Source organism: Osmerus eperlanus, chromosome 18 (assembly GCF_963692335.1).
Source record: "Osmerus eperlanus chromosome 18, fOsmEpe2.1, whole genome shotgun sequence".
Lineage (NCBI taxonomy): Eukaryota > Metazoa > Chordata > Actinopteri > Osmeriformes > Osmeridae > Osmerus > Osmerus eperlanus.
In genome coordinates this window covers 5,648,347-5,662,953 of record NC_085035.1, presented here as the reverse complement: position 1 = coordinate 5,662,953, position 14,607 = coordinate 5,648,347, and the positions used below count along the sequence as shown (strand labels likewise).

General features: G+C 46.4%; 2 protein-coding genes across 3 annotated transcripts; one reads left to right on the top strand and one right to left on the bottom strand.

Annotated features, from left to right (window-relative positions):
- The first annotated feature begins 3,218 nt into the window (after positions 1–3,218).
- wdr91 (WD repeat domain 91) lies at positions 3,219–9,003 on the top strand. Of its 2 annotated transcripts, none has more exons than XM_062484064.1 (16): positions 3,219–3,364; positions 3,705–3,846; positions 4,029–4,208; positions 4,388–4,595; positions 4,913–4,995; positions 5,103–5,212; positions 6,227–6,398; positions 6,593–6,748; positions 6,867–7,048; positions 7,173–7,323; positions 7,450–7,544; positions 7,644–7,809; positions 7,951–8,059; positions 8,196–8,308; positions 8,462–8,659; positions 8,833–9,003. In XM_062484064.1, exons 2-16 carry the CDS (start codon positions 3,724–3,726, stop codon positions 8,995–8,997), a joined length of 2,211 nt encoding a protein of 736 aa, XP_062340048.1. In that variant the 5' UTR covers positions 3,219–3,364; positions 3,705–3,723; the 3' UTR covers positions 8,998–9,003. The 2 variants fall into 2 exon arrangements, with proteins under 2 accessions (XP_062340048.1, XP_062340047.1); XM_062484063.1 differs by having other exon boundaries at positions 6,227–6,419.
- A 674-nt stretch (positions 9,004–9,677) lies between these two features.
- Positions 9,678–12,715, bottom strand: c18h18orf54 (chromosome 18 C18orf54 homolog). Its single transcript, XM_062484065.1, has 7 exons — positions 12,099–12,715; positions 11,096–11,932; positions 10,775–10,931; positions 10,498–10,573; positions 10,120–10,332; positions 9,969–10,027; positions 9,678–9,847 (listed from the first exon to the last, which is right to left on the bottom strand). The coding sequence occupies exons 1-7, from the start codon at positions 12,379–12,381 to the stop codon at positions 9,766–9,768; spliced, it is 1,707 nt and encodes a 568-aa protein (XP_062340049.1). The 5' UTR covers positions 12,382–12,715; the 3' UTR covers positions 9,678–9,765.
- Between the last annotated feature and the right edge of the window lie 1,892 nt (positions 12,716–14,607).

The window sequence follows — 14,607 nt, the reverse complement described above, 5'->3', positions numbered from 1 at the left end:
GCAGGTGGTGGTATACAGTCAAATTGAGATTTTATCGCATAGTTTGGAGTAGTGATGGGCATTCCGGCTCTTTTTCGTGAGCCGGCTCGTATGGCTCAGCTCACTAAAAAGAGCCAGCTCTTTTGGCTCCCGAACGGCTCTTTAAAAAATACATGTTTTAACTATGAATTTGACTATGATAGGTGTGAAAACAATTTGAATTAAATTATGAAATGAAATCATACTCGACCGTAACCACATATCTTTAAAAATGCATTGATTTGTCATGGCTCTCCTCCGAGTTTTGACTACTCTCTCACTGTGTGTGAGTTGGCTCGGCCCTCCCTCATGCAGGATTGACAGGAACAGAATGTGAGGATGATCGTGTGCGCCTTTAAGCCTACAAGTATTTTTTTGTTGTTCTTTGAATTAGTCAATTATTTTAAATACAATTAAAATTCATTATTTCATAATCATTTCGTTTTTATAGGCTGTATTGATCTATTAAAAATAGAGTCGGTTCTTCAGATATGCGAGCCAGCTCCCGACGTTCACCTTCAAGAGCCGGCTCTTAGAGCCGGATCGTTCGCGAACGACCCATCACTAGTTTGGAGATGTTGAAGCGTGATATCTTATGGTGGAGGACATAACTACGTCCACGGATATGTTGACAGCATTGATGGTCAGTTTGGTGACCCTGGATCAAGTTAATATCCCCGGAAAAACAGCAGCGGCCAGTGTTTAGAAGTGCGGTCGGGTTTGGACAAGGGTAGCGCACGGCTAATTTACCGGCGCCAGCGTCTTTTGACCGGCTCTAGTAAAGGCTAAGCTAACTCTAAATTTTTTAACAATATTTAGCTCGAAAGGTAAGAAGTTAAAGCTTAACGTGAAATCAGTAAATCAGCTGAAAACGTGATACGATTATTTTTATCAATATTTGAAGTGGCATTTTATCAGAATGTTAGCTAAAAAACGGTCGGGATTGGACACAGTGACGCTACGTGCTTAAAATAGACTTCATCGTTAGAAAACGCAAGCTGTTACTAGCCAGGTTTTCACGTTCTCTCACTCTCCATGTTTCAATAGCGAATAAAAAATGCTAACCAATTTTACATATTAAATTATCCAGGTTGACTAGCTAACGCTAGCTACTTGAACCGTTAACGTTAGCTACCTTAGCTATCTAGCTACTAGCAAGTAGCTTACATTAGCTAACGACATTAGCTACCAACTGAAGGTTGTCAGTGCAAGCTAGTAAATGTTAGCCAGAGCCTCATTACAGTACTGTATGGCTCTGATGTTAGCTACACTCACATAACGGTTCCCATTCAGCACCAGCATGACAGTCACAACCTATAGACAACGAGCCTCTCATCGTCAAATAAAAATCCCAGGGTATTTACTTTTTTATATTTGCGAACTCAAGTAAAGTAAAAAAAAGACATTTACCTTTAGTCTTCTGCTGTCGTGTCAGTGTCAACTCCGTGGTTACCAGTGCTTCTTTCAAAAAGGAATTTTCTTTTTGGGCGCGCAAAGATGTTGAAGTAGTGATGTGATTGGTCAATGTTTTAACACATGTTGTGTGTGTCCAATCGTAAGATCAAACAACACCCAATTTGTAGAAAACAACACAATATGTGTCTGATTGGTAATAACACACAAATTGTGTCAGCTAACAACACATTTGTTTTAAGAGTGTGCATGCATCCTCACAAAACACGCACGTAGATGAATCTGCAAACAATATTGTTTTACTAGCCTCTTGGCAGTTGTGCACTGGAAAATGTCTTCTGTTATTTTGTTTTCCGGCAGTGTGCATCAGTAGAGCCTTTATATCTCCCAGAGCCAGTCACCCCTGCTGTGCTCTCTTCCAGTGCTGTTATCCATTTATTCGCTCCATCCGTGAGTGTAGGCCATTTAGAGATAGTTGCAAACCTTAGTTTGTAGAGCAGGGGTACTCAATTAGAAACCCAAAAGGTCCACTAACCAAATTTCCATTCAGTCCAGGGTCCGGAACAATTATGGTTTATTTTTCTGGCCCTTACCTCAGAGTTCTGGGGGTAATTTTGTTCAAAGTGTCCATGCTGCTTTGTGTCATAGTGACCATAGCCGCGGGAACATAGGATTTATCAGGGGGGTGCTGCTGGGGGGGGGGGGGGGGGGGGTCTTAATGTTGCGGGACGGCAGGGATGGACTGGGAGTAAAAATAGGTCATGCACATTCTGTTTGATGTGATGCTAGTTCGTGAGAACGCTAGGATACTTAATGCGAGCGCGCGTAGCACGCAAGACCATTTTTTTTGCCTTTATTTGAGCACAAAATAGTTTTTTGAGCTTTATGTAAAATGAACATAGCCGTTTTTCAATTGGTAAAACCTTGTCTAGTGAAGGTGATGTTTTTTTGTCTCTTAATGTTTCAGCCCCACCCTTAGGCTACGTTTCTTAGCCTGGTTTTCCATTGTTATTCTTCTCCCGGTGCTCCCGATGGCCAGTCCGCTACTGCGGGGCTGTGCCGCGGTGGTGAATTTTCAAGTCATATCATTGGAAATTCTCGTGCTGTCAGGGGGCTACAGCACTCCTAGTTCCCACGGCCATGATAGTGACGTTTCACATTAGCTACCACTATTGACAAGGGCAACCGTCTCATTAAACACATAGGTTTTGTGCGCCCCACCGGCAGCACAAATGCATACTTGTCTGGTATTTTTGGATTTGGGTTTTCGCCGGGTTTAGAGCACGCCATGTTTTTCGCTAAGGAAGAAACAGGTACTGTTAGCAAATCGATTAGCCTGCGTTGTTGCGAATGACACACACAACCTGACCCACAGAGGTTGCAACCAACTTTCAGTGAGTGAGTTTTCATGGTGATTACAGTTATTAATGCTCCTGATTGGACGTTTGTATTGGACAAGTAAGATAGAAACCACATTTAGTTGGAACAAAAAGATGTGCCGGTTAAAATGGAAACGTTCCGTCAAAATGAATTAATTCCATAATAATATATCGGTTATAGGTCCGGGTCCGGATAGGGAACCGCCTGGGTCCGGACCCGGACCGCGGTCCGCCAATTAGTGACCCCTGAGGGTTTCTGGCTTGTTTGTGAGCTATGACATACTGGTTGAAACTCCCCCCAAAAAGCTTACATGTGCCGTACAGTTGCAAGATAGGGAATGTGTTAACATGCTTACGAAGCACATTTTATATGCTAAATAGAATTCCTCTTCATGTAGCATCCAGCTATCTATTAGAATAAAAGTAACGTAATTCTGAGAACAATATTTGTATGTGAATGTGCACCATCTAGTGGAGTAACTCGTATCACTAATCACATGACCGTCTCGAGGAAAGGAAAACAAGGAAGCACCTCAGCGCTGTCACCATACCTGGTAAGTTCTAATTGGAAACCTAAGCTAAATCATTTAATTTTCCCTTCACCTAGTTGCCATGCACATATAGTATCCAATAATGCTGAGCTCACAACAATATAGTAGGAATCCTCTGTCTCACGGAGAAATATTAGCAAATGTATGGTGCAAATGAAGTTAGCTCTAGCTGATAGCATGCTAGCCGGATAGCTTTTTTTCTCCGCAACTAACTAGTTGAATAGTAGGCTAACATCCGACTAAATAATAAAGATACACTTACGTAGCTCTGTACATTTGAAATGTTTTCTAAATACAAAACGAATAGAATGAGATTTGTACATTTAAGACATGCACATATTAGTGTTTACAGGGGAAAGAAGATGAGTTCAGCTGTGGAGCGAACGGAAGAACATCTCAGAGAATATCTCACATATCGTGGATTTACCAGTACGTTGAAGACCCTTGACGCAGAAGTCAAAGCCGACAAGGAAAAGGGGTTCAGGGTATGTATAAGTGTAGCTGACCTCATCATTAGTGCTTCCAGTTACAGACAGATTAGCAGTAGGCTATAACGTTGCTACTACTGCAGTCAAGATCGAACGTTAGCTGGCGTGTTTAGTGGATAGTGGTGGCCCCAATCTAAAGGCCTACGATTATGCTGATGACCCGTTTTTTCTTTGTCCAGGTGGACAAGATTATCGACCAGCTCCAGTTGTTTATTCAGAACTTTGACCTGACGGGACTGAAAGATTACTGGGGTTACCTGGACCGACGGTTGTTCTGCAGACTAGAGGACATCTACAGGCCCACCGTCAACAAACTAAGAACAAGCCTGTTCAGATACTATGTTGTTCATACCATTCAGGTGCGTGCAGAGACGTCTTGTCACAAAAAGGATCACATTATTCGTTTTTTCTTCTAGATTTCAACTTCCTCATCTCCTGAAACTCATTCCACACACATTACCGCAGATGGTTGCATATTAGGGAGTTTTCTAAAGCTTATGTCCTGTGTGTTTTTTTTTTCTTTCGTTTCCTTTTACAGTCGAGAAACCTTGAGAGAACTCAGGAGTTTTTCCTAAAGCAGGCACCAGAGCTGCAGGGACAGCCAGAGTGGCGTGATTGGTTCATCCTGCCATTTATACCCTCCCCTGAGACCAATCCTGCATTCTCGTCATATTTCTCCCGCCAGTGGGCAGATACCTTCCTGGTGTCGCTGCACAACTTCCTCAGTGTTCTCTTCCAGTGCATGCATATCCTTCCGTTTTTGGCAAGGCTTTCGAAAACTGTGTGATAACTTTCTACTTTTTGTCCATTTCTGCACTCGAACTTGTGTACATTTATGTACACGTGTAATGCATATGGTGTCAAATCTCTTCCAGGTGTTGTCTAGTCTGTGCAGATGAGACACACTGTCTAAAACTATTAAGCCCAATTGGCAGAAGTGAGGTCATTATCGTATGATGTCTTGCAAGAATATCACTGTTTTTTGGGGTTGAGCAGAAAAAGACGAATCCAAAAATCCTGTAGTTCATGATGTTCCGTGAAGTGGGTTCCTTGACAGAAACACCCCAGCCAGTGCTGCTGTGTTTCGACTTTGAAGTCCAGAGAACCACCAGCCTACTGGAGGAGAACGAGCAGCTGAGGCAAAGGGTGAGCGTGAGCGTGGCCTTCCAAAAAAGCGGTGTCTGAATAGCTGCTGTCAGCCCCGTTCCCATGGTGACTCAAGCCTCCCCCTGTCTTCTCATCTGTGCTTCCAGCTGTTTGCCCTGCAAGGAGAAGCCCGCTTCAGGAAGGAGGACGAAGAGATGGTGCATCACAAACTCCCCCCCTACGTGCAAAACATGGATCGACTCGGCGACACTGAGCTGTGAGGACTGACTTTGAGAGAGCAATGAACCTCTTTCTTTTGGGGGGGGGGGGGTAGTGCGGGAATGGGAGAGAACATCGTAAGATATCTGAGGGGGGGGACGACGACACACGTTTCTGTTTTGTATTATTATTAATGTTACACATTACTGTAGATGGACTAACTTATTGTTAATATATTATTTATACTGTTTTTACGTGTGCTTTAACCTATGGATGAGGACAATGAATAAACAATTCGCTTGAATTGTTGTGTTTTTCACCAATATTCCTTTGTTTCAGTCACCTTGTTAATGTCTCTGTGTCTGGGAGATGCCACAACTCTAGTATTCTGCTGTGCCTAGGGACATTATGACCTTTATTCAGTCCAGATATCTCCACCTGAATTCGATATGTCTCCTCTACTCCAGACCCATAGGAGACTAAACTACCGGAGATAGCAGTGCAGTTCTCCTTTTGAAAAGGAGGTGACGTTAGGAAAGAAGTGGGGAAGTGCTTTTGAGATGAGACGTCCTTGAAAGACTGTCACGTGAACCTTTGCGTCACACAGTTTCACTGAGCATACATTTCGCTGAGAAACATTGAAATAAAAGGAAACGCAACATGTTTTGCTTCAGACATTCAGCCAAATGAATGAGACATCTTGTAAACACACACTGCCTCACTCTAATACTCAAAAGACCTATTGCAAAACCAGTTTCAGCTAAAGGTAGGAGAAACTTACAATCAATTATTCAAGTCACTGCAAAATACAGTGTATGCTGTTGTTTTTCTCTCTTAAAGAATGAAGACGTGAACGACACGCAAAACTTTACTTTTTCCCCACTTTCCTGGCTTCACTAAAATTGGCTTCAGTTAGTATATGAAAAAGGTCACTTTGTTTCTTGAGGGTAAATTCAATTATCACAATGTCTGCAGGCAGACCAGGGCTTAGAGATGTAGCATTATGAGATCAATTTAGTATGAACCTAATATAAGGTTGTAAGTATCTCATCTGTGTGCTATTTTCTCTCAGGGACCTGGTGTCCAGCCAGCGCACGGTCAACTTGACTTCAACAGCGCCTTCTCGCAACTTCTTCTACACATTCCTGCCCCAGGGGAGACGGGCACCTGGCAAGACGCCTCAAGGGGCTGGGTCCTCGCCAACACAGGCTTCCCTCGGAAGAAAGGACACCGCAGCCAATCAAGTGAGACCATATGTTGGCCTGGTAATTGAGAAGCTCTTGTTTTTCTGGGAACTTCCCCTGAGACGCTAACTTGTTTATCCTCAGGGTTGCAATTTGAAGGGGCTAAGCAGTTGCCATGGAAATTTCTAGGAGGGAGTTTTTTCTGCTGCTTTCGACAGCTCAAGTTGGTTTTGTGTTCTTGGGTCTCTTTTCAGGCTGCGAAGCTGAAAGAGCCAGGAGTCTGTAAGGACTCCAAGCCAGTGTCTGGACCTGTTGGGAGCGCTGAGGTCCCGGCGCCACACACCCGACAAAAAAGGCACCAGGTTCATGAGAAGGAGAGGAAGGAGCTGTTCTCCAAACCCCTTCCTCAGGTTTGGGCTAACGACAATCCGATCCAAGTTCATGCTATATCGGGTGACCCTGACCTTTAAGCAACACTTCAGATATCCGGATGTGTTAAACAGCCCTTTGAACGGGGTCCCTTTGTAGATGACTGAGAAGAGAGGGGAGAGCTTGGACATGGAGCCCCAGCCGGAGGGCCAATGCGAGGCCTTGGACTCCCCCCCGGGCCAGGCTCGCGTGAGCGGGGAAGGGTTGGCCCCGGAGCAGCCCTTCATCAAGCTGAGCCAGGAGGAATACGGCGAGCACCACTCCTCCATCATGCACTGCAGGTGAGACCATCACCGCTGTCTCCATACCACGGATCCGCCCTTCTGGAATGCCTTCGGAATCTAAACAGACGTCCGTCCCCCCTTTGTCCGACGCCTGCCCCCCCCCCCCCCCCCTCTCTCTCAGGGTGGACTGCTCAGGCCGGAGGGTGGCCAGCCTGGATGTGGACGGAGTCATCAAGGTGTGGTCCTTCAACCCCATCATGCAGACCAAGGCCACCATCATGTCCAAATCCCCCCTGCTGTCCCTGGAGTGGGCCACCAAACCAGACAGGCTGGTATGGACCACCTGAACATTGCTAGTGTCCGAGGGTTTATCACTTGGATTTGCGTTCCCAGGGAATTGAATTTGTGTTTTCTCGGGTTCTTGGGCTCCTTTGACTTGACACATCTTTGGTCCTCAGCTGTTACTGGGAAGTGGCGTGGGCACCGTGAGGCTGTATGACACCGATGCCAAGAAGAACCTGTACGAGATGACCATCGACGACACCCACCCGCGGTGAGCTGACACGGGGGGTCTTCATACAGAGCCTCTCTATGTACTCTACTGCTCAAGCATGGTGTCTCAAGCCGTGTGTGTGTGTGCGTGTGTCTCCAGGATCCTATCGCTGGCCTGCAGCCCCAGCGGCACCTCCTTCGTTTGTTCCGCTGCCGCCCCCACCGGTACCGGGCGCTCCGGGAGCGTTACAGAGACGGTGACCCGCCTCCCGTTTCCGGTGTCGGGCCAGCTGCTGCTCTGGGACACCAAGACCGTCAAACCCCAGGTAGACCCCCCCCCCTTGCATCTCACGTGATCACGCGATCTTCTCTTAAGACTGTGTCCATGGAACTGTGTAAAGTGGAGCAACCAGACGACAGCTTTTCCGATGTTCAGGCGATCCTATCTGCTGCGTTCCCCCCCCTAGCTCCAGTTCTCCTTGGAGCCAGGACCCGTGGCCATCAACTGCACGGCTTTCAACCACAACGGAAACCTGCTGGTCACGGGCGCGGCCGACGGAGTCATCCGACTGTTCGGTGAGCTGCTCCGCGGATCTTTTCACAGATACGGTGGAGGTTGCATGCGGGTAATAGATCGTTTGTGACGAATGGAAATGAAGGACGGGGTCGTCCGAGAGCGAGTTGTCGACGCGCTCCCCTCTCTCTCCCGCAGACATGCAGCGCTACGAGTGCGCCATGAGCTGGAGGGCACACGATGGGGAAGTGTACAGCGTCGAGTTCAGCTACGACGAGAACACCGTCATCAGTATCGGGGAGGATGGCAAGGTGAGGCCCGCCGAAGGCCTAGAACAAGGGGGCACAAAGGTCACCGCGTCCCAAGTCGTTTTAGAGGTCACGCGTTACAGCGGGTGAGACGCCGTCTTTTTTTGGGGGTCTCGATATCGTGTCAAAAAAACCTTGTTCGCGTTTTTGTTCCAGTTTGTTCAGTGGAACATCCATCGGTGTGGGGTGAAGCAGTCGGATCACTCCCTGCCTCAGGACGCCACGGGGCCCTTCGTGCTGTCGGGGTACAGTGGGTACAGGCAGGTCCAGGTGCCCCGAGGGCGCCTGTTCGCCTTCGACTCCGAGGGCCAGCACGTCCTCACCTGCTCCAACAACGGGGGGATCATCCACAAGGTAATCATCCGCATCCATCGACGCTTTTTTTTTTTTTTACAGGCTTTCCAGCGTGGAAGCGGAGGATGAAATCTCACCCGCGACATCACACACAGGAATACCCAGAACTGAATTGTAGTACTGTGTTTGACTCCTATCCTTCTGTGACCTATGGTCTGTTGTTCTCCCCCTAGCTAAACAGCAGCGATGGCAAACTGGAGACTGTCCTGCCCCTGGGCGGGCACAAGGCCCCGGTGGTCACAGTTGATTGGTGCACGGCCATGGACTGTGGCACCTGCCTCACCGCCTCCATGGACGGCAAGATCAAACTGAGCACGCTCCTGGCGCAGAAGTCCTGAGGGGCCTGGAATTAGCGTTAGCATGTGTAGCATGTGATACCTGCAGTAGCAAATGGACCACATTGAGGAGACATTCCAGTCTGACGCAGGCACTAAGCCAGTGGTTGCCTTTAGATTAGACGGATATCATACCGTAACAGTTGTTACATTTGAATTATGTTACACACCTATAATGAATTATGAGATCGGGCCTGAATGTGCCTTATGTACTGTAGTCTGAGCCAATTAAGATGAGCATAGTTAGGAAATGGCTCCAGTGTACTCTAATGGTCATCTGGATGAATCTGATACTGACGGCTGACTGTTTGAGACTAATGTTGAACAGATCTAGACACATGCAACCAGGTCACACATAGCCACCTATATGATGTCACAACATGGATAGATTATTATCAATTAAGCAACATCTCTTTATTTGTATATAATACTGTGAAATTATGTGAATGTTATAAGCATGCGGGCAACACTTTAGAATACATTTTAATATTACAATAAACAATTGTAAATAACCATCAAATAAACATACATACTTATTCTTGTTTTATGGCACCGAAGAAGGCAAGGCACAGAAGGATTTCAAACGGCATACTGCGAAAAGATTTTGATCTTTGGGCACAGAATTTCAGAGATTTGTCCATTTTACCCCGATGTCCCCAACCTCTAACTCAAGTATAAGATCTGGACATTCAGTCCCGTTTTGTGCTTCAATTCTTTCGCATATACATATTTCATCAATAATAATAAAATAAACAACAGCAGCCAAGTCCTTTAGGAAGCATTTCCTTCCGGAGTGTTCTTCTCATGATGGTCCTCCACGAGACTTTTCAGTCTCCCAAGGTGATGCAGGGCCCTAGGAAATCAGAAGGATGTCACTGGGCAGTGTATGGGACTTTGTACATTCTATAGAAGCCGAGAAAGAAATAGACTGTCAGTGGACTCCCTCTCTTGCAGCTCTCATGAAGTACCGGTACCTCTGTAATGACTGTCCGCCAGGCGCTGTGTCGTAGGCCTCCATCTCGGTCCCAGTTATCTGGAAAACGAACATGGTACATGTTTACAAAGATGGCCCAATTGTAGACCGTTACGATGGCTACGATAGTTCGACGTCTTCCTGACGTTCACCTGTGCGGTTTCAGCCTCGCTGTCCATGTTTCTATCCGTCCACCCGTCCACTGTGTGCCTGGTGTCCGACACGGCTGTGTCTGGTCCCTGGTCCGCCGAAGGCTGGGAGACCTGCTGCTCCACGGCCTGCAGGCTGAACAGCATCTGCTTCAGGGCCTCCACGGGACCAGGGGCTTTCCTGCTGCTGTAGCCCGAGGAGCAGGAGCCCTTAGCCTGGACAGTACGGGGTAGGGAAGGGAAGGGGGAGAAGGGAGGTCAGGATTTCCAAAGTATCGAATACGATCCATTCATTCGGATTCATTCGTTCTTGAGTTAGAATCATGTGAGAAAAGGAAAATTAAATCTGAATACTGTGGATGATTGGAAAAAAAATACTACCTGCTCGTTTCGGTCATTGAAAGGACTTTCGGCAATAGCTGGGCTGTCAGCTCCCCCTACTGGCACTGGTGATTTACTGCATGGGAAGTAGTGCATAAACAGTGGAATATATCACTTGCATTTAAACCTTGGAGTCCATACATCACATGCTCGTTTTTGAATACAGTATGAGAAAGTGTTCTTCAATGGTCAATTCAAACAAGGCTAGCCTCTACAATGACCCAACAACAAGCCTCGATGTCCATTCTCGAACTAATATGCCCAAGTGTCCTCTCACAATGTGATAGTAGGGTTGTCCCAGGAGCGGTCCACCTCCAGGCTGTCTTCGCTGCTGTTGGGTGGGTCCACGTCGGGCTGCCGGGGGCGGCTCAGACCCAGAGAGGGAGAGCTCAGCGCCGCCTCAGCCTTCAGGATCAACCTCTCCAATTTGTCGTCTAAGAAGGAAACACACAGAGCCATCGACTCAATAATTGTCACCCTGAAGCTCCGAGGCCTTCTGGGTCTGGGTTGGGCTGTCTGTGTTTGGGGATTCGGTGTTAGGAGATAAGCCCTGGGTATTTTGGAGGGCGATCGTGTCAAATTTGATGTTTCTACTAACCACGGAATAGATTATCCATATCCCTGCAGTCGCCCCCAGCAGTCTGGCTCGGTTGTTCAGCAAACAGCTGCCTCAGCGTCTTGGGACGAGCCTCCCCTTTGAAAGGAGAAGCCGTTGGGTCTCCTTGCAGGTCACCGGAATCACTGCTAGCTCCAGAATGGCCGACGCTATCCATCTGCAGCTTCTCATAAGAGGCCTCCAGTTCCCCCAGCCAGTAGGGCACTTTCGGAGAGCGGGGTCGAGTCTGGCTACTAGTCAGGGTCTTCTTATGGGACGACTTGTGGGTGGGGGTGTCTATGGGAAGTCCGCACTCCTGAATCCAGGCAGGGTACTTCGTGTCGGGGATACTGGTGATGCCAGACATGTCCATGTCAGCCTTCTGGCTGGTCATCCAGCGGGGGTAGTGGTGGGGCGAGGCTGGATCGTCTGGATCCCTCTCCGATGTCTGTTTGAGGCCTTGATGATGGGTTGGTTGACTGATTTTCAGCCCAAGGCCTGTTGAAGTCTCTGATGTCGGGGCTCTCTTTGCTTGTTGCCTAGGCCGGAGGAGATTGTAACAGGCAGAGTGTTGGGCACAAGCTATGTCTGTGCTGCTTTGTCTGGGTCTATGCCGATTGGAGGAATTGGAGTGGGCGTGCTGGCTCAGACAGTAGCTTCCAGACTGCCCCCCTGACTGGGAGAGGAAGGCAGAGGTGCGGGTGATGGGTAAGGAGCCGTTACAGGGTAGGACCAGTAGGTCGTCAGTGGTCACACTGAGGCGGTCTGTATCTTGGCGATGGACCCTCACTGGGAGAGTCAGGAAGTCCAGTTCAGTGTCTGTCAGCTGCTCTTGAAGAACTGCAACAGCAACACACAAAACACAGAAGACATGAATGCGGTCAGTTAGCTAGCTTGCTAACTGACCATCATTCTATGTGATGTATAGATCATATAGAATGTACGTGTATGTATGTACAGAAAAATATAGGTTTTAGTTTTAGTACCAAGGGGCTGTGATACTTACCATCTTTATTTCTGACTCTACTTCGGATAGGAAAAGAGCTGGTGGACCGATCTGTCAGCAACTGAATTCTCGTTGGAGATCTTTTTAGCTCACTCCTTTCAAAGTCCGCGATGTAAGCATCCAGTGCCGCAGACGCAGATTCAAAATCCTTGTCCCTGTATCTGACGGTGAACAGTGGTTCGTGGTGTAAGCTACTTCGCAGATGTCCAGAGCTCGCCAGAAGAGAGGTGACAGTTGACTCAGGAGAGTTAAGTTCCTGTGAAGTCATCCTGTCACCGAACATACTGTGAAGGCAAAAATGACTATAATAGTTGAAACATTATTCCGTCATTAGACAGATAACTCTACATTTCCTGTATATTTAGAAAACGACAACTGACTATATTTTTCTAGCTAGCTAGCTAGCTTAGCTACAGTACCGTCGTCAGGTATAAACAAAGTGATTCTATCAGCTACAGAGCTAGTAGTAAGCTATGAATTCAAGTGTCCCGGGTGGAGTTACTGGCTACGTGCTGGTCTACGATCGGTTTGCACTAGTCAAATTCTTAACGAGTTAGATCAGGCCAGACGAAACAACTTACTCGGGATCAGCTTCCATGAGCAATGATATACGGCTTCGGCCGAGTAAATTTGATGGCCAAATGAAAAGTAACCACATGTTTTCATGCAGGGCCTTGTCAAATGTAGGCTACTACCCAAAAGACAGATTCACATATACAGCCTCATTCTGCTAAAGAATATTGGCCAACAAGAAATATCAGATAACACTCGTTTTGAATGTAAAGTAGATTTCGTAAAATGGGTGGAATTTGACTACATTTCATGCATGGTGAACAGGGTGAATAAGGACAGTGTTATTGTAAGCTGTGGTGGCAAAATAGCTGCTTTCAATACAAGTACTGAAACTGTGGTATGATAAGCTTGGTATATTAAAATATGAAAAGGACAAAAGAACAACAATAAATTCTGAACATCCAAAGTATCCTCCAATTGATATGCTTCTTTTTTGTCTCTCTAATCAATACAGGCAGTTCTGTTTCCCTCTCTCCTCCCAGCCCAGCATGAACAATAAGCAGCATGGGGCTCACTGTTGTCTCTGCGCTAGGGTTCACGCTCCTATTGTCACTGCTTTTGATGTTCTTCAATGGAGTAAAGAAACGGCCGTTTTGGCTGGCCTCTAACAAGGAGCAACTAGGAGGGAGGATAGGGAAAGAGGGAGAATGGGTGGATTATGGGGTTTGCACAAGGAGTTTAGATTGTGTGCCTGCTGAACATGATCTTCTACAAATACATTTTCTTAACCTGTTTGTATATTGGTTATATCTATGAGTTCACACCTATTGAAGCATAGAATCCAAGCGTCACCTAATCATCACTCTGGCCCAGCAGCTTTTTGAAAGATGTAATATTTTTGTACCAGGTACTGTCAGGGCACTGAGGCAGATAGCACAGTGCAGATAACAATCTTCAAGTACTCATAAATGAGATGTGGCAAGGCCAAATAAGGTATTCTGGGAACACATTAACAGTGCGTCTCACATGGTGATCAACAGCAGGCATCAGTTTAACAACTAGCCTTCACAGTTCTGTGGGCGGATAGTGAATGTGAAAGTAAGCAGTGAGTTCTGCCCCAGGATTTGCTACACAGAGCATTAGTGAGTTTATTTCATTCGTGATTGGTCGTTTGGTCTCTTTGGAAACCTCTAACAAGCCGAGAATATGTTGAATTATTATGTGTTATACACTGCAAACTTACAAAGGCTGTGAAGTAGGTTACTGAAATATAATCAATGGGCTTCTTCAGCCTATAGTGTCTCGCATTCACTCCAACTCAGGGAGCAGGTTGGGTTTCACTTAAAATATGTTTTGGGTGTGTAGAAGAGCAAGCTATTTTGAGACGAGATGGTGGCATGATTGCATGACATCTCCACATAACCATTTTATGGAACTGTTTTGTAAAAATACTAATTTTGAGGTACCCTACTTTACTACATAAAACATATAGGCTATCAAGTAAAAATGATGCTGGAAAAAGTTTGTTTGTGTTACGCATCATGTGTTATCCATTTTGTAAAGTCTTTGTGGAATTAACTTTATTACTCTCCATTCAGTTTCAGTGCAGCTAAAACTTTTGATAGTTGCCACGGGGTCTTTGGTTGGATGCAATCCTGTTGGGTTATGTTGGTTCAACTAATTTCTCAGGACGAAAAACCTCTCAAGTGAAATTATCATGAGTAGGTACGACTGTTAGATATCCCTGGGTTCCATACGTTGGCAAAATGAATATTTTATCTGTGGTCGTAATGTTTAAATAAATTACTGTTATGCTTTTTGTGGCTAATTTTGTGTCTAAATGTAATAGCTATTAGACGTTCAGAGTAGCCTATACATCACTGGAACTGAATATTGAAGACATGGGAGGGAGAACCGAGAAATGACGGGAGGGTTCCATAGGCGGGGCATGACTGAGCGAGCCAGTGTGGTTGCCAAGCGCTGGGTCAGTGTGTGT